The following is a 17734-nucleotide window of genomic DNA, read 5'->3' on the forward strand; positions in this document are numbered from 1 at the left end:
CATGTAATAGCCCTTCCAAAGGGGATGTAGATAGCATGGCATTCAGGTTCCACCACATGTTCCATCGTTGCAAGAATGCATTTTTCCGGGAAGCCTGAATTTTGAACCAGCACTTCAAAGATGAGTCTGGCCAGCTCCTGTCACTTACCCTCATTCCTAACTCGATGTTTTCCCCACCGTACACCTCCATGCCCGGGTCAAGCAGACCGATGTCCCCGAAATACTCCCGGTCCACCACAAATGAGCAGCCAATCATGGCTGGTGTCCTAATGGGAAACAGAGGGAAACAATGGATGAAAACCCTGGGAGGTCACATCGCTAGCAAGTTTCTGAGGCAGGGTTTATGGTGGCAGTACAGGGCTAGGACATTACTACAAGAAACTAGGGAAGCATTATCCTCAAGAAGCCCAGTCTTAATGACCAGAGTAGATTAATCAAGGGATCAGTGGAGACGATGCAACACTTTTCTACAGACTGTAAAAATTTAACACAGACAGAAAACCTAACAAAATATAACTTGGTGGCTGAGGTTATACCTCAGAAGTGCACTATCTTTTATGGAAAGGCAGATAACATCCCCCTATTAAAAATACACACCTCAAAATATCCAGGAGGACTCAACAAATAAATGGTGCCAGGACTAGATCGTTTTCACAAACCAAATTGTTACCCACAATTACCCAGATATAATATTGATTCATAAAAGCAAAAAATAATGTGTTTTTAACAGGTGTTACCATTTCAAATGCTCAGAATCTCCAAGCTACACGGGATGAAAAGTTTTCAAAGCATGAAGACCTAGCCAAGGAGATCAAAGGATGGGATTGTTGCAGTGGATAGAGTTCTGAACTTGGAATCAAGAAAATAGTACGAATATTATCTCGGATGCTTACTAGCTGGGTGACCCTGGCTGAATCACTTAACTGCTTTCTGCCTCAGTTTCCCAATTTGTAAAATGGGGATAATAACAACACCTACTTCCCAGGGCTGTTGTGAAGCTCAAACAAGATAATACTTGTAAAGTGCTTTGTAACTCTTAAATCACTATATAAATGCCAGCTATTGTTATTAACTTCTTCTACTAATTAATATTGTTTTGTTTGCCTTGTCTTTCAGTGAGATGCTTTCAGTGAGACAAGTGATTAGTTTATACCCTAATATTTTGGCATCTAGGTGTTGCCATAACGCACAGAGTGCTGAGCCTGGAGAAAGGAAGAATTGAGTTTGAATAGTGCCTCAGACACTTACTAGTTGTATGACCCTGGGCAAGTCACCTAACTTCTGTTTGACTCAGTTTCCTCATTTGCAAAATAGGGATAATAATAGCACCCACCTCCCAGGGGTGTTGTGAGGACAAAGTGGGATAATATTTGTAAAGCACTTTGTAAACCTTAAAGTGCTATACAAACGTTAGTTGCTATTATCATTATTATTTCTTGTTCTGCCTGCTGCTAAAGTTGGTCTAAGGATGTTTTCAAAGAGCCTATAGAGGATGAGTTTGCATCTTGGAAGCTAGGTGTTGGAACAGGCCTGGAGTAGGAAGACCCGAGTTCAAATCTAGCCTTGGACACTTTCCCATCTCTAAAATGGGAATGATAATAACATCTACCTCTCAGGGTTGTTGTGAGGATCAAATGAGATAAATAGGAGATGCTTTACAAATCTGAAAGTGTATTTAAAATGCTACCTACTATTACTCTTATTTAAGGACAAAAAATACTTTATCCACCTGTCCAAATAGTCTGTAGAACGCTAAACATGAAGAACTTATAGCAGGGATAGTGATTTGCCCCAGAATTGTTTGATATGTAGAAGAGAAAAATCCAGATAATAAAAAGAAAATCAGAATTATCCATTGGAAGCTAAGATCCTTGATAAAGAAACAAATAGATCCACCTGCAATAAATGCATTCTTCAAAACATCCCAGAGAATTCAATAAACAAATTGAACTGGAACCATATGATTATCACTAAAAAATGCAGTCGCTCACAACTGCCAGGACATAACATCGATCCCTAACCATCTAAGAATGATGCTTCTGAATGATGCCCTCACCCCCAAGTACTCATCATCTCCAACCTATGTGAAACGGAGAGCTTTCAAAATGCAGAGACTGAGTAGAAAAAACAAATCCACGTGGCTACAGGAATAGGGATGCATCATTCTCCCCATCATCCTGTCTGCTACTGCAGATGTCCCAAGGATGCTTTCAGGGAGCTTGTAGAAGGTGAGTCTGCATCCCAATTCTTCCATCCAATCGCAAAGGGCAATTAATTTTGTTATCCCCCTGTGCGGTAGTCCACAGAATATTAAATATAAACGACCGACAGCAGGATGGCAACTTGGAAGAGGACTGTTTCTATCTAAATGCCCTTGAAAAAGAAGAATGAGACCATTACGGAAATACTAGTATCTTCTTACATGGTGCTTTGTGGTTTCCAAAATGTCTGATATTTATGATCTCCTTTGAGCACCAGGAAAGCCCATGAAGGAGGGGCTTTGGATATGATGATCACTGCTTTGCAGAGGAGAAAGCTAAAGATGGGACAGCTGAAGAGGTGTGCCCTAATTGTAGAACAGCTGGACTTTTAAAGTTATTCAGTCCTCATTGAATCACCAAATTTCAGAGTCGGAAAGACTTCAGTGACAGTGTGGTTCAACACATACCTGAATAAAAATCATAGTAGCTGACATTTTCAAAGCACTAGAAAGCTTGGAAAAATTGCTTTCAATAATAGGAGCTTGCATTTTTATATAGCCTTTTAAGGTTTTCAGGGAGCCTTACACTTATTATCTCATTTGAGTCTTATGATAACCTTGGGAGGCAGGGGCTAATGTTATTGCCACAGTGGTTAGAGCACTGGGCCTGGAGTCAGGAAGACTCATCTTCCCGAGTTCTAATCTGGCCTTAGGCACATACTAGCCGTGTGACCCTGGAAAAGTCACTTAACCATGTTTGCCTCAGTTTCCTCATTTGTAAAGTGAGCTGCGGTATCTTTGCCAAGAAAACTCCAAATGGGGTCGCAAAGAGTCAGACATAACCGAACAATTGAATGTTACAGTCGAGGAAACTGAGGCAAACAGAGGTTAAATGACTTACCCAGAGTCACACAGCTAGGAAATGTCTAAGACTGGATTTGAACCTAGGTCTTCCTGATGCCAAGTCCAGTGTTCTGCCCACTGCACCACTTAGCTCATTTGTTCATTGTATTGGCCATGTGACGTAACTGCTATTAGTCTTCCCGTTTAACAAAGAGGGAGCTGAAGCTGGTGGAGGTTAAGTGACTTGCCCAGGGTTACACAGCTAGTAAGTTCTGAGGCAGGATTTGAGCCCAGGTCTCCCAGACTCCAAGTCCAGCACTCTTATCTATTAACCTTTACAAAATCTTTGACTAATGGCCATCCAACCTATGTTTGCTCAAAGATTTCTAATGATGGGGATCCCACTACCTCCTGAAGCAGCCTAAGCCACTTTGGGGCAGTCCTCGTTGTTAGAAAGTTTTCATCATCTCTGCCTGTACAATTCCCAAACAATCATTAAAGGCAGCATTTTATAATTGAAAGAGCCCCCTGCTTCTAGAGCCAGAGAACCTGGGTTCAAATCCCGCCTCAGATATTTACTAGGTGTGTAACCCTGGGCAAGTTTTTCCTTGTGCCTCAGTTTCTAGATCTGTAAAATGAGGATGATCTCTGAGGTATCTTCCATCTCTAGATTCTATAATTCTGTGATCTCTTCTGAATAATTCCATGGGAAAACATCAGTCAAATGCATTGTTAGACATAGTTGGATAACATAACTGAGTCAACCAGCTTTTCAGTGGATTCTGGGGCAGTATGTTGGCAGTTTAAAATGATATGAACATGGGGGCCTTTGGTAGCTATGCCAAAGACTTGTAATTCAGCTGGTTGTTGATGGTCAGATCATGCCAGGAACACTGGAACTCTCAGAGTGATGAGCTTGCTGGAGGCTCGCTCTAAAAGAACAAAGCTTGATCTCTTCCACTGTTTTTGTCCTGTTCTCTCCTGCCTCAATCATGTGGTCATTAAGTGCACACGTTCGTGTTGACCAGCTCCTCTAATATGTCTTGTGAATTCCCTCACCACTTCTCCGCATTAAATCTCTCCACGTTGAAAATAATGGCAGAAAATTGGTCTTGACCATAATTTAGGGAGAGCCATTCTATACCCGACAACTGGGAAGTCAGAAGTAAATGCCCATCAATTGTCTAAGAATAACAGGGGCATTAAAAAGCGATTACCCTTTTATTTGTGCAAGGATCCAATTTGTTCTGTCATTAGATTTTGGCCGCAAAACTCACACTAATGAAATTTTAATACTGTCTTTGATTTTTAATAGCAGGGTTTTACTGGTTAAGTTATATTTCATCAACATACAACAGGCGTTCCTCTTTTCTTTTTTTTAATAATCTCAGGGTGATCTCTGATGAATTGAAATGCCAAATCCCCTGCCAAGACTATTACAGCCGGTAATGATTTTTTTATTATTGCTCAGAGCTCCAAAATAAACTTAAAATAAATTCATAAAGCGATGGAGGCTGAATCAGCTGGCACAGCATTTATATGCATCAGAAATACCCACTGTGATTAAAGGTCTGGTAACTGACAGCTCAGGATGACAAGAGCTGATGCCTAATGCCAGTTAGAAGGGTTCAAGATAGATACATAAAGTGTTTATTAAGTGCTTACTATGCGTAAGACATTGTGCTTGGTGATGGGGACACGAAAACAAGACATTTTTTTCCCTATTCTCTAGGAGCTTACATTCTTTTTCTTCTCCCTTTCCCCTTTCCCTTTTCCCTTTCCCTTCCCCTTCCCTTTCCGCCTTTCCCTTCCCCTTCTCCCTTTCCCTTCTCCTTTCCTCTTCCCTTTTCCCTTTCCCTCCCCCTTCCCTTTCCGCCTTTCCATTCCCCTTCTCCCTTTCCCTTCTCCTTTCCTCTTCCCTTTCCCTTTCCCCTCCCCCTTCCCTTTTCCCCTTTCCCTTCCCTCCAGCTCTGGACCCTGTATTTTTCATATAAAGGGAGCTTACCAAATATTTGTTGAGTTGAATTAGAAAGCCTGGGGAGATCCCAGGAGGAGCTATCTGAGTGAAGTCTAGGGTTCATTAATAGGGCACAAAAGCTTAACAACCTGCCAAAGGCTGTGGAGAAAGTCAGCCGGCAGGTACAGATAGATTCTTAGCCTCATGTTTTGGTTTAGGGATCTAACCCTTCTTGGAAGGCTATTCCCTTTGGCGCTAAGCTGCATTGGCTTAGAGACTCAGGTTTCATCCTCTCTGTCATGTGTCTCCCTCTGTCTCCCTCTTTCTTCCTGTTTCTTTATCTATCTCCCCCTGTCTTTCTCTTCCCTCTCTGTCTTTTTCTCTCCATTTTTGGTCTTTTTCTCTTTCTCTTCCCTCCTCCCTTCTCCCTCCACTCTTTGTCTTCCTCTGCTTCCCTTTATTCACTGTCTTTATCATTTACTCTTTCTCAGAATGTCTCCCTTTGTATCTCTCTTTCTACTCTTTCTGTCTGTTTTTCTTTCCTTTTTTCTCTTCTTTTTCTCTCCTTTTCTCTCCTCCTTTCTCTTCTCCCTTTCTCCTTCCCCCTTTCTCTTTGAATCTCAATTCAACAAGAGGAAGGGGCAACTATCCGTCAAGTTCCTACTATATGCAAGACAGGGTCTAGGCGCTGAGTACATGGACAGAAATTGAATGATTCCTGCTCTAAAGCAGCTTAAATTCCCCTGGGGGTGGGTGATGCAGCAGAGACACTGACACATAAATACAACCGTTACACAAAGTAATTTCAAGATGGAGAGAATATTAACTGGGGGAGATGAGGAAAGGCCTCGTGTAGGAAGGCAGCAACTGAGCTGTGCTCTAGAGAATGCTGGGGATTTTACCAAGCATACCTGGAAAGGCAGTAAATTCTAGACATAAGGGAACCATCCCTTCACAGACTCAGAGGAGGGAAATATGGAAAGACACTTTACAGGATGAGGGAGTTAAGGGAGAGGAGGGAGAGGAAAGGATGTTGCCGTATCACAAACCCAGGTGACTGGAAGGACCATTGTGCCTCCAACAGAAACAGGGACGTTTGGAAGATGGTTTGGGGAAAATACAACAAGTCCTGTTTCAGAGATGTTGAGTTTGAGATGACCATAAGACGTCTAAATGGAGATGTTTAGCAGGCAGGTGTCAAGTAGGCCTGCAATGTAAGAGATACTGGGGTTGGACATATAGATTTGGGAGTCATCTGAATGGAAATCATGGCTGGGAGCTGGGGAGGTTACCATGGTTGAGATGGTAGAGAAAGAAGAGAAGAGGGGCCAAGACAGAGCCTCCCTCCTTCTCCTCCCTCTTCCTTCTATCTCTTTCTATCCTTCTCTCATTCTCTTATTTTTCACCTTCATCCTTCTCTCACTCCCCCTTTCAATCTCTCTTCCGGTTTTCTCTTTTAATCCCTACATTTCTCTCATTCCCTCTTTCTCTCCCCTTTCCTTTCCCCCTTCATTCCCCTTTTCTCTTTCTTCTCCCTTCAGTCTTTTTTTCTCCCTTCAGTTTCCCCTTCCCTCTTCTTTCTCTTCTTCTCTCACTTCCCCTTTTTCTCTTCCTCTTCTTTCCCCCCACTCTCCCTTCTTTCCCGCTTCACTCCCCCTTTCTCTCTTCCCTTTCTTCTTCTCTCACTCCCTCTTTCTCTCTTTCCCTCACTCCCTCCTCTTTTCCCCTGATGCTCCTATTGTCTCTTCCCCCTTTCCCCCTCACTCCCTTTTCTCTTTGTTCTCTTCTTCCCTTACTTCCCCTTTCTCTCTCCCCCACTCAATTCTTTTCCCCCTTATTCTCTTTCCCCCCTCTTTCCCCCTAACTCCCCCTTTTCTCTTCCCTTTCTTCTTCTCTCACTCCCTTTTTCTCTCTTTTCTCCTCTTTTCCCCTGATGCTCCCACCATCTCTTCCTCCTCTTTCCCCCTCACTCCCTTTTCTCTCTTCCATTTCTTCTTTGCTCACTCCCCCTTCACCCTTTCACCCTCACTCCCTTTTTTTCCCCTTACTCTTCCTTTTCCTTCCCCTTTTTCCTCTTCACTTCCTTTCTCTCTTTCCCCCTTCATTCCTTCTTTTTCTCTCACTTTCCCTTCCTTTCTCTTTCCATTTTCTCTTCCTTATCCCTCCTGCTTTCCTTCTTCCCTCTCATCCTTTTTCTTTTTATCCTTTCACTGCAAAAGTCAAGGCTAATGTAGCTTCAGTATAAGTCTGTGATAGGAACCAGCCTCCTGGGGCATGGACAGGTAGTGCTGGGCCTTGGCTTTCCCAGGGCCCTCAAGGAGGGCTGGTGCAGGCCAGGCTTTTGGCCAAGAGCTTGATAGCATTCCTTATCTGTGCCTCAGCAGCCTCCACTTATCTAGCCAAGCCAGGGAGCAATCTCAGGGATTTGGAGAGGTGAGAAATCTGCAGCCCAAGCTTTATCTTCCAGAAAAGCCTTGGGGAGTCACATGGGCCAAACCTGTTCTTGGGGAGGGGCAGGAAGAGGAAGAAGAAAGAGCAGGCCTTGAAACCCAGGCCAGATCCATCCTTTCAGACAGGAACATTGGAGAATGGGAGGCCTCCCCAGCTTCCCAGAACACTGAATGTTGTTGGCTCGCTAATAAACCAATTATGTTTGCTAATGCTTCAGCCAAAAGGAGGAATTCAAAACTGTCCAGGTTGTCAATGGCCTGGTCCTGCAGCATGACCCCCCCTCCCAAATATTCTAAAAGGGGAGGATAAGTGCTTGCTCCTCCTCCCCCTTCATCTTCCTCTTTCCCTCCCTCTCCTTCCCCCTGTTCCTTTTCCCTTCTCCTTCCCTCTCTTCCTTTCCACTCTCCCCCCTTCCTTTTCCCCCCTCCTTCCTTCTCCTTCCTTCCTTCCATCTTCTTCCCTCTTCCTCTTTTTCCTCTTCTCTCCTCCTGCTTTTTCCTCCTCTTTTATGCCTTCCTTTCTCTCCTTCTATGTCTTAGTCTCTTTCTTTCCTTCTCCACCAGCCCCACTTGCCAAGACAAAATGTTTTTCCTAAGTTCAAACTTTAAAAATTCTACCCACTATTTCTTTTTCTTCAGGACCTAATAAATAGCTTTTAAAAATCCCTGAAGCCAATAGGCAAATAGCCTGTTTCAATATAGAGGGTTTAAACCCCAGCTGGAATTCTTGCTTCTAAAAGGATGTGGGGAGGATGTAGACAAAATCCAAAGAACAAATCTCCTGGTTACCTCTGCTCCTCAGTAAACAAACAATAACTCTTGACCGGCACAACAACAAACGTTGGGCAAATCCTAGCATCTTGCAGACAGGCTCGCTCATATTGTTGAATTATCACTTTACCTCTTTGGACCTCAGTTTCTGTCTGTACAATGAAAGATTGGCCTAGGTTAGGGGTTCTTAACTAGTTTTGTGTTCTAGACCCCTTTGGCAGTCTGATGAAGCCTCTGGATCTCTTCTCAGAATAGTGTTACACAATACACAACACAGAATAGTGTTATAATATACAAAACAAAATACATAGGAAACCAAATATATCAAAATAATTAACAAATATAGTATATATTTTTAAAAGTTCATGGACCCCAAGTTAAGAACCCCTCATTCTATTGTTGCTCAGTTGTTTCAGAGTCTTCATGTCCCAGTTTAGTTTTTTTTTTTTCTTTTTTAGCAAAGATACTGGAATGGTTGGACTTTTCCCTCTCCAGATCATTTTATGGATCAGGAAACTGAGGCAAATAGGGTTAAGTGACTTGCCTAGGGTCCCATAGCTAGTAAGTGTCTCAGTAAGTGTCTAGATTTGAACTCTATAAAGAGGAATCTTTCTGACTCCAGGCCCAACACTCTACCCACTGTGCCACTGATCTATCCCCAACTTATTTGAACACTAAATTATCTCTAAGATATAAACGTATTTAACAATAGCAACTTTAGTGTCACCGATTGAGGACTGGAGGGATGAGCTCGGAGATGATCTAGGTCAAACCTCCCCTTTTAGAAACTCAGAGCCATGAGCCTAGAGAAGCCTCTGGCTCACTGAGTAGAGTGCTGGACTTAGAGATTGACTGATAAGGGTTCAAATCCCACTTCTGCTGTGTGACCCTGGGCAAATCACTTAACTTTTCAGCTTTCTCATCTGTAAAATGGAGTTAATAATGGTGCCTGCCTCCCAGGGTTGCTATGAGGATCAAATAAGGAGGTTTCCAAACCTTGTATCATCATTTAAATGTTAGCTGTTATTATTAAATAAGCAGAAACAAGATTTGAACCTCCACTCTCTCTCTGCACACTCAGTCTTCTTTACAATGTGCCACGCACGTGGCGGCAGTTGGCTCTGCTACTAACCTGACACAGCCTAAGGTTTGGATGAGTGACTGGGCCTCTCCGGGCCTCAGTTTCCTCACCTCTAAAATGGGACAATAATACTGACTCATAAGACTGCATAGAAGTAAATACTTTGTAACTTTTAAGGTGCTACAGAAATATGAAATATTAAAGTGAATATATTTGAATAGAAAATTATATTCAGTAATATAAATATATTAAATTTATAAAATGTATGAAATAAGTATGTATAAAACATATACAAATGTACAATCACAGCTCTGTTGTCTATCTTGCTGGTGCCACATACTGGAGATGTATAAATGATCGCTCCTTATATCATGTCTTAATAATACCTGCAAGGGATACCATGTCCAGACTTCTTTGGGCCTGGTATTATGGTACAGTGGAAGATATACTGAATTCGTACTCATAGGACATGGAATCAAATCCTGGCTTTGCCACTTATCACTTATGTGATCCAGGGCAATTTACCTCTACTCTGTGGGCCTCAGTTTCCTTATATGTAAAACAAGGTTGTTGGAATAGTTGACCTCTGAGGTCCCTTATAACTTTTTTTTGGAGGGGGGAAGACAAGGCAGTTGGGGTTAAGTGACTTGCCCAAGCTCACACAGCTAGTAAGTGTCAAGTGTCTGAGGCCAGATTTGAGCTCAAGTCCTCCTGAATCCAGGGCCAGTGCTCTATTACTGTGCCACCTAAATGTCCCCCTTATAACTTAGATCCGTGGAATCTATGATGGTTTTGATTTATGATTCTGGAAATTTCAGAATCTAACTACATTATATAAGAATACAGTTTTGGAATATCAGCTGGAATGAAATTGGAGCATTAGCTTCAATAATCTATCCCACAGGGACTATAGGTATTAAAATGGAATCAAACCTTAAGAGTCTAATAGCTTAACTGTCATTCTGGAGAGATTTAATTGTGATGGCTGAAGAAAGAATGTGAAAAGACCAAGAAAAAGGCTTAAGAGAACATTTCCTGAGAGAATGGGCTTTAATCCTTATCTTATAATGAAATGAAAGGGGAGTTCTTGAGAAAGGACTCTAATTAGTATCCTGAGAGAACTGAATGGTGGGACTGTGTTTCCAGAATTGAAAAAGCAGTTGTAGTCATAATTGAAAGGAACTTTGGCCATGATGTGATGCTCATAGCTAACATATTGTAAATTATTTATATCTTTGTTGTATGGCTTGCTATATTGTTAATAAATAGCACAGCCAATAATCTTGATGTTTATTTAAGCTTAGGAGATTGGGAATTTGATTATACATAATACATATTTAATACAATTTTATTATATTTAATTATCTCACAGATATATTTATATACTTAATATGCATATATTCAATAATAAACACACATGTTTATATATTATTTATATGTGTATATATATGTGTATATGTATATATAAATATACATATATACACACACATGCATATGTACACAGAGTGTTCCAGAAACTATTAGTCAGTAAGTCAATAAACACTTATTAAACACCATTTACGTGAAGGCATTGCGCGAAGCATAAGGACTCCAAGAAAGGCAAAAGACAATCTCTGCTCTCAAGAAGTTCATAGTCTATTGGGGAAACATGAAAACAACTGTGAATAAACACGATACAGAGTGAATTGGAGATAAAGTGCAATTTACAGCTTTAATAGCTTTTAGTTTTAATTTGAATAGCTTTATAGTTTTAATAGCCTTTATATGAGAGAAAGAGGCAGCTAGGTGATGGGCCTGGAGCCAAGAAGTTCAAATCTGACCTGAGACACTTACTAGCTCTGTCATCCTGGGTTCTTAACCCTGTTTGTCTCAGTTTCCTCTTACGTAAAAATGAGCTGGAGAAGAAAATGGCAAACCACTTCGGTATCTTTGCCAAGAAAACTCCAAATGAGGTCATGAAGAGTTGGACACGACTGAAAAATGATTGAATGATAACAATATGAGAGAGAAACAGAGACACAGAGATATTGAGAAATATAGACAAAGATGGAGAAAGAGAGAAACAGAGACAGAGACACAGAGAGATGGATACATACATAAGGGAAAATGAGGTATCTCAAGTTAATTAAAAAAGTAAAGCTGCAAAAAAGCTCTTGACACACCAAAACATTGAACTGAATGTAATAAGATCACTTTTAATAGGAAAAAAAAACATAAGGTTTTATATTTAGATTCAAAAAGTCAACTTGATAAGTACCAGGTGGGGAGACAAAGTTAGACAACAATTTGTCTGAAAAAGATCCACTCCCTTCTCCCTCCCTCCCTTAATTCTTTCCTTCCTTCCTTCCTTCCTTCCTTCCTTCCTTCCTTCCTTCCTTCCTTCCTTCCTTCCTTATTTCCTTGAAACCTTAAACCCAGTTCACTCTGAAGCTCATAGATTGGGCCACAACAGGTCCCTGCCCAAGTTTCACTTAATGTTGGTATTTTGGGCCCTCATGACTTAAAGTGAATGTCAATGTTATCTGTTTCTCTTTGGAACAGCAACCCTGAGGGTCTTTCCCTCCCAGATTGATTTTTCTTCTTTTTTTCTAATTACTTCTTAAAGAGGCCTATTCACTGAGTGGACGTTACCTCACTCTAAGTGAGAACCTGAAAAGACCTTAGCCTGAAAGAGCCAGCGTCTCCCATTGCATCCTAGGTCATCTCCAGTCATCCTGATGAATATCAGGTCACTGGATCCAGATGGCTCTGGAGGAGAATGTGAGGCTGGTGACCTTGCACAGCTCTCCCTCTCTCAAATCAAAGTCTGCTGCAAGTACATGTTATCATTTCCCTGATGTCATGGTCCTCTTCAAAAATGAAGGACAAATACACCAACAACCTATGGAGTAGTGGAGATAGCTCTGAGTGTCCCTCCAAACTCAGAGATGTTAATACCCAAGACAGAATCCAAAAGTCAATTCCAAATTGTCTCACCCTATCTTCAGTCTGTCCCTACCTACTGTTTCCTTCTCTGTTAACGATATGACCAAGCCTCCTCCTTCACCCCCAGCCCTTTCTGCTCCATGCTAAATATCCCTAGTTCCTTCACACAATTCTCAGATGGAATGTCTCTATCCTCCCCACCCCCAACACTTGAGCCCCCAGCCCCCAGGTTTTCCGCTCCCTCTTGGGTGTTATTTTCTCTCATTAGAATGTAAGCTCCTTGAGGGTAGGGACTGGTTTTTATTTTATTTTTTCTTTTATTTGTATACCTAGTGCTTAGCATAGTGCCTGGCGTATAGTAAGAGCTTAATAAATGCTTGCTTCCTTCCTTCTTGCCCTAGAAAGATCTTCACATACCCTAGCCTCTCTCTTAAGCTGTCATCCCACATCCCTCCTCCCTTTCACAGCCAAGCTCCTAGAAAAAGCTGTCTACACTTATTCCTTCCCCTTCTCTTCTCTCTCACTTCTCAGACCTTTGTAATCTAGCTTCTGATCTCATCCTCCAGTTGAAACTGCTCTCTCAAGGTTATCAATGAAATGAGATCTTAATTGCTAAATCCAATGGTCTTTTCTCAGTCCTCATCTTTTTTTTAATTTGGTTGTTCTAAAGCATTTGACATTGTTCACACCTTCCTCTACCCCACTTCCTTCTAAATATCCTCCCTGGGGTTTTGTGACATTATACTTTCTTGGTTCTTTTGTTGTTCAGTTGTCTTAGTCACATCCAACTCTTTCATGACCCCATTTGGGGTTTCCTTGGCAAAGATACTGGAGTGGTTTGCCATTTTCTTCTCCAGCTCATTTTACAGATGAAGAAACTGAGGCAAACAGGGTTGTGACTTGCCCGGGGTCACACAGATGGCAAATGTCTTGGTTCTACTTTTACCCATTTGGCTGCTTCTTAGTTTCTTTTACTGTTCAATGTTCCACCCCTGTTTGATGTTGTATCCCCTAAGTTGTCTTTGACCTTCACTTCTCCATGTACTCTCTCTCAGTGATATTAGTGACTTTCAAGGGTTCGACTATTAACTCTATGCAGATGATTCCTAGGTCTATCCATCCAACCCTCATATCTCTCCTGAGCTCCAGGCCTACATTGATACATGCATATTGTATATTTCCACTGGGAGATCCTATAGAAATCTCAAACTCCACATGTCCCAAAACAGAATTCGTTGTCTCCATTCCTCAAATTCATTTCTCTTTCTAATTTCCCTACATCTCTTGAGGGCACCACCATCACTCTAATCTCTTAGGTTCACAACTTTTGTGTCATCTTGGTTCCTCATTGTCCTTTCCCCCTATATTTTCAATCAATTGCTAAGCCTTGTCAATTCTGCCTCCACAACGTACTTTGCATCTGTTCCCTTCTCACTATTCCTATGGTGACCAACCTAATTCAAGCCTTTGTCATCCCTCACCTGGAATTTTGTCTCCATGATTCAAGTCTCTCCCCTCATGGCTGAACAAGTGGTATAGGATTGTAATGGAATATTACTGTGCTATAAGGAATGGTGAGCAGGCAGATTTCAGAAAAAAAAACTGGAAAGACTTATATGAACTGATACAAAGTGAAGTGAGCGGAACCAAGAGACAATTGTGCATAGTAACAGAAATACTGTATGGTGATCAACTGTGAATGACTTAGCTCTTCTCAGCAATACAATGACCCAAGACAATTCCAAAAGACTCACGATGAAAAATGCTATCCACCTCCAGAGAAAGAACTGATGGAATCTGAATGCAGATCAAAGCATACTTTTTTCACTTTCTGTGTTTTTTTTCCCTTTGGTTCTGTGTATTCTTTCACAACATGAATAATATGGAGTCAGGTTGTGAAAGGCTTGAAGTGTGCAAGAATAGTTTTGCATGATTGAACGTATAAAACCTATATCAATTTTTTTTTACCATATTGGGGAGGGGGGACAGAGAAAACTTAGACTCAAAAATTTTAAAAAAAAAGCATGTTAAAAATTTTCTTTACGTGTAACTGGGGAAAAAATAAAATATGATTAAAAGGTCTTTCTCCTCTCTAATCCATCCTCCACAACAGTTATCAAAATAATCTTATTAAAGCACAGACCTGATCATTTCACCATCTTGAGAAATCAAATCCAGTGGCTCCCTATTGGCCCTAGGACCAATCTACTCTTGCACATTTCAAGGTCTTCACCACCTGACTCCATGATACCTTTCTAGCCTTTTTGGACTTGATACTCTTTTCTGCACTCTCCATGCTGTTCCCTTGACATGATGGCTCATCTCCCACCTCCATGCCTGGAATGCTCCCTGTCCTCCCCTCTTCCTCACAGAATCCATAGCCTCCTTTAAGGCTCCATTTTGGTGCTACTTCCTCCATGGAGCCTTTTAAGAGCCCCCTAGTTTTTAGGTCCCACCCACCTGTATGACTTCATATATAACTTGCATTTACTCATCTGGGTATGTGTTGTTTTCTCCTACATTGATTATAAGCTCCTTGAGGATAAGAGCTGTTTCATTTTTTGTCTTTGTGCTCCTTATAATATCAGACACTGTGCTTATCACTAGAGGGACTTAATAAATGTTTGTTGAATTCCTTCTCTCCTCCTGGCAGCTTCCTGTTTGTCTTCAGCAAGACCTTGGGATTGCTGTTCTCAAAACAGACCTGGAGAAGGGATGTCAGTGACGTGTGGAAAGCAATGGCTTCCCATCCCTGCTGATAATCACCAGGGTTTTGCTCAAGTGTACAAGGTGACACAGTGAATCAAGAGCCAGGCCTGGAGTCAGTAAGACTCATCTTCCTGAGTTCAAATCTGTCTTCAGACACTTACTAGCTGTTTGACCCTGGGCAAGTCACTTAACTCTGTTTGCCTCAGTTTTTTTATCTGTAAAATGAGCTGGAGAAGGAAATGGCAAACCACTCTAGCATCACTGTCAAGAAAACCACAAATGGGGTTTCTAAAAGTTGGACACAGTTGAATGATGGATACCTTTTCTTGTTTTACTTTGCTTATTACAAGTTTTTCAAATGTCAAAGACTGCACATAATTTCTTTACTGCTCAAGGACCATAAAGTCCATTTTGAGTGGAAAAAGTAATTGTATTCAAACTACCCCTCCCTGCTGCCAATAAATCTTTGGAAGGGTGATCAGTTTGCTTCCTTGCCATGAATGAGTTTTCACATTGTTTTTATTGCAAAGCCAGTAACATTTTAGGCAGCATATAGAGTGCTGGGCCTGGAGTCAGGAAGACCTGAGTTCAAATCTGGACTCAGACACTTACTAGCTGTGTGACAAATCACATAAACCTGATTGCCTCCAAAAAAAATTCTATGACCTCTGAGAAGAGTCTCAAATGCCCTGCCTGGACTCACCGGATAGGTGCAGATTCATCCCCTCGGTCCAGCCAGTCCTGCGGTGGGATGATGTACATGCACCAGAGACCCCAGTTGTAGCCATGGGCAGCGTTGGCATATTGCTGTACCTCGAAGGTGTTGTACTTGATGTTATCAATGGCCGGTAAGATTATTCTCCTTCGATCCTCTTTGATTCGGGTTAGGGCCGGCTCTGCCCTGCAAGAAACAAAAGCCCAAGGAGGATTACTTTGGGAGTCCCCAGTGACAGACCTCTAAGGCTAGGTTTACTGTAGAACAGACCAGGCCAGACCATGGCTGCTCTCTCTGATGTGTAATCTCCGGTGGGCACTGCAGGAGGAAGGCATACTCTTCCCTTAGGGAGTTTGAAGTTGTAACGAGAAGTCTTTGAGCAGCAATGTAACTGGGGAAGCTAGCCGGGAAGACCCGGGTTCAAGTCTTGTCTCTGACACATACTGGCAGTGTGATTCTGGGTAAATCACTTCCCAGTGCTCTAAGCAACACCCTAAGGTGATAAGGTGCTGAGCTGTGTGGGAGGAGGGAGTTCCTCCTCAGAATCTCCAATCACACTTTTCTGTGATTTCATCAGTGTTGGGAGCTCACACTGAAGAGCTACGTTGATAGTGGGAATTTTCATACCAGAAATTCCCCTCATCAATGAAATCACAGAGTCACCTTCCCTCCTCGCATGAAGGTGTGTCTATATGCATAATATATATTTACCTCATATATACATGTGTATGTATTTCTAAGTATCTCCTGTAACTCTTTCTAGGTCCCTGATATATGCTTTGAGGATGAAAGACAGAGGGAGGGAGGGAAGGAAAATAGCTCAAGGCATTGTCCTTCCCCTTGTCCAGACCTAGTCCTCATACTTCTTACACCTATATCCAGAGAGCAACCACAAGCCCTCACAGAACTCATGGCAGAAGTGGGTCCCCTGCCTGAAACACTACACCTCCTCCAGGACTGTAGGTATTCTCTGGGCTGGACCTTCATTATGAACAGAAGTTGTAAGGCTGATAGTCTGTCAGGATCCTCTCCCAACAACATACAGGTGGGAGGGGTAGATCTCAGATTTCCAGCATGATGTCTCTATCCTCTCTGTCTCTAATGTCCCCAGGGGAGGCACACATCACCTAACTCCCTATTACAACACATTAGACCATTGCTATTCAACAATTCCCCTACAAGGCTGCAGAGCAGAGACACCTGAAGGGAGGGACTCCTGAAGGGAGCCCACTGAGCCTCTCAGGAAGATGAATCATCTCAGGGCTCTCCTGGCACCTGTGTGGTATGTGCTCTGGCCTGGACCCATCCATCTGAAGGCAGATGAGGAGCCAGCCAGATAGTGCCCCTCAGCAGCGAATATTGAGCACAGGAAGGGCCCATTCCTTTAATTGGCTCAGCTTAACCCTGAGTGGCTGGGGAGTTCTTTGAGTTAGGGCAGTTTTTCCTCACCAGCCAGCCAGCTAGCTAAAGGCATCCATCTCATTAAATAGTCCCCACTTGCCCCTAGCCCTCTCTGCAAATCATGCATGAACACGACATCTTTTCCTGAGGATGGTTACCCTGAGCTCAGGCTTAATTGGGGGCAGAAATCCAGGTGGCTCCAATGAAGAACTTTAATTAAGACTCCAGGGCTTAAATTCAAATGGAGTTCACCCCAAGGCAGTGTATAGTTAACCATCTTCCCTGGCAGATCGAGAATTTCCTCTCTTTCTTCTTCCTTCCTAAAATCTTGTGTAACCCCTGTCACAAAGCCCATTGGTATGGAACTTTCTCATTGGTGGAGATGTATCGTGTGGGGCATTCATCGGGCAGAGGTGGGGAGAGTGGGAGAGCTCCAGTCTTCTTCAATCCACTTTGGGACTCTTCAAGTGTCTCCTCTAGCCTCTTATGTCATTTCTGACTTCCAGACTTGAGAAGGAAGATGGACAAGACAAACCTCACATCAGATTGCTGAAGGAAAAGACTCTGGGGAGACATGGGAGGAGCTAGCGGTTTCCATTATGCCCCTATCACAGCTTTCTTCTCTTTCCTTTGGGTGAGATCTGGGACTCTCCGTTGAGCTGAGTTATCTCTCTCCCAATGA

General features: G+C 42.3%; 1 protein-coding gene across 1 annotated transcript in view; it reads right to left on the reverse strand.

The window, feature by feature from the left end:
- The window catches only part of GALNT9 (polypeptide N-acetylgalactosaminyltransferase 9), a 300725-nt gene that overhangs the window by 141434 nt on the left and 141557 nt on the right, over positions 1–17734 (reverse strand). The window contains exons 5-6 of the mRNA XM_036767915.1: positions 15640–15837; positions 149–266 (exon numbers count right to left, since the gene is read on the reverse strand). Coding sequence (XP_036623810.1) covers positions 149–266; positions 15640–15837 — 316 coding nt within the window. The remainder of the gene's footprint in view (positions 1–148; positions 267–15639; positions 15838–17734) is intronic.

This window comes from Trichosurus vulpecula, chromosome 1 (genome assembly GCF_011100635.1).
Source record: "Trichosurus vulpecula isolate mTriVul1 chromosome 1, mTriVul1.pri, whole genome shotgun sequence".
In the NCBI taxonomy this organism is placed as follows: Eukaryota; Metazoa; Chordata; class Mammalia; order Diprotodontia; family Phalangeridae; genus Trichosurus; species Trichosurus vulpecula.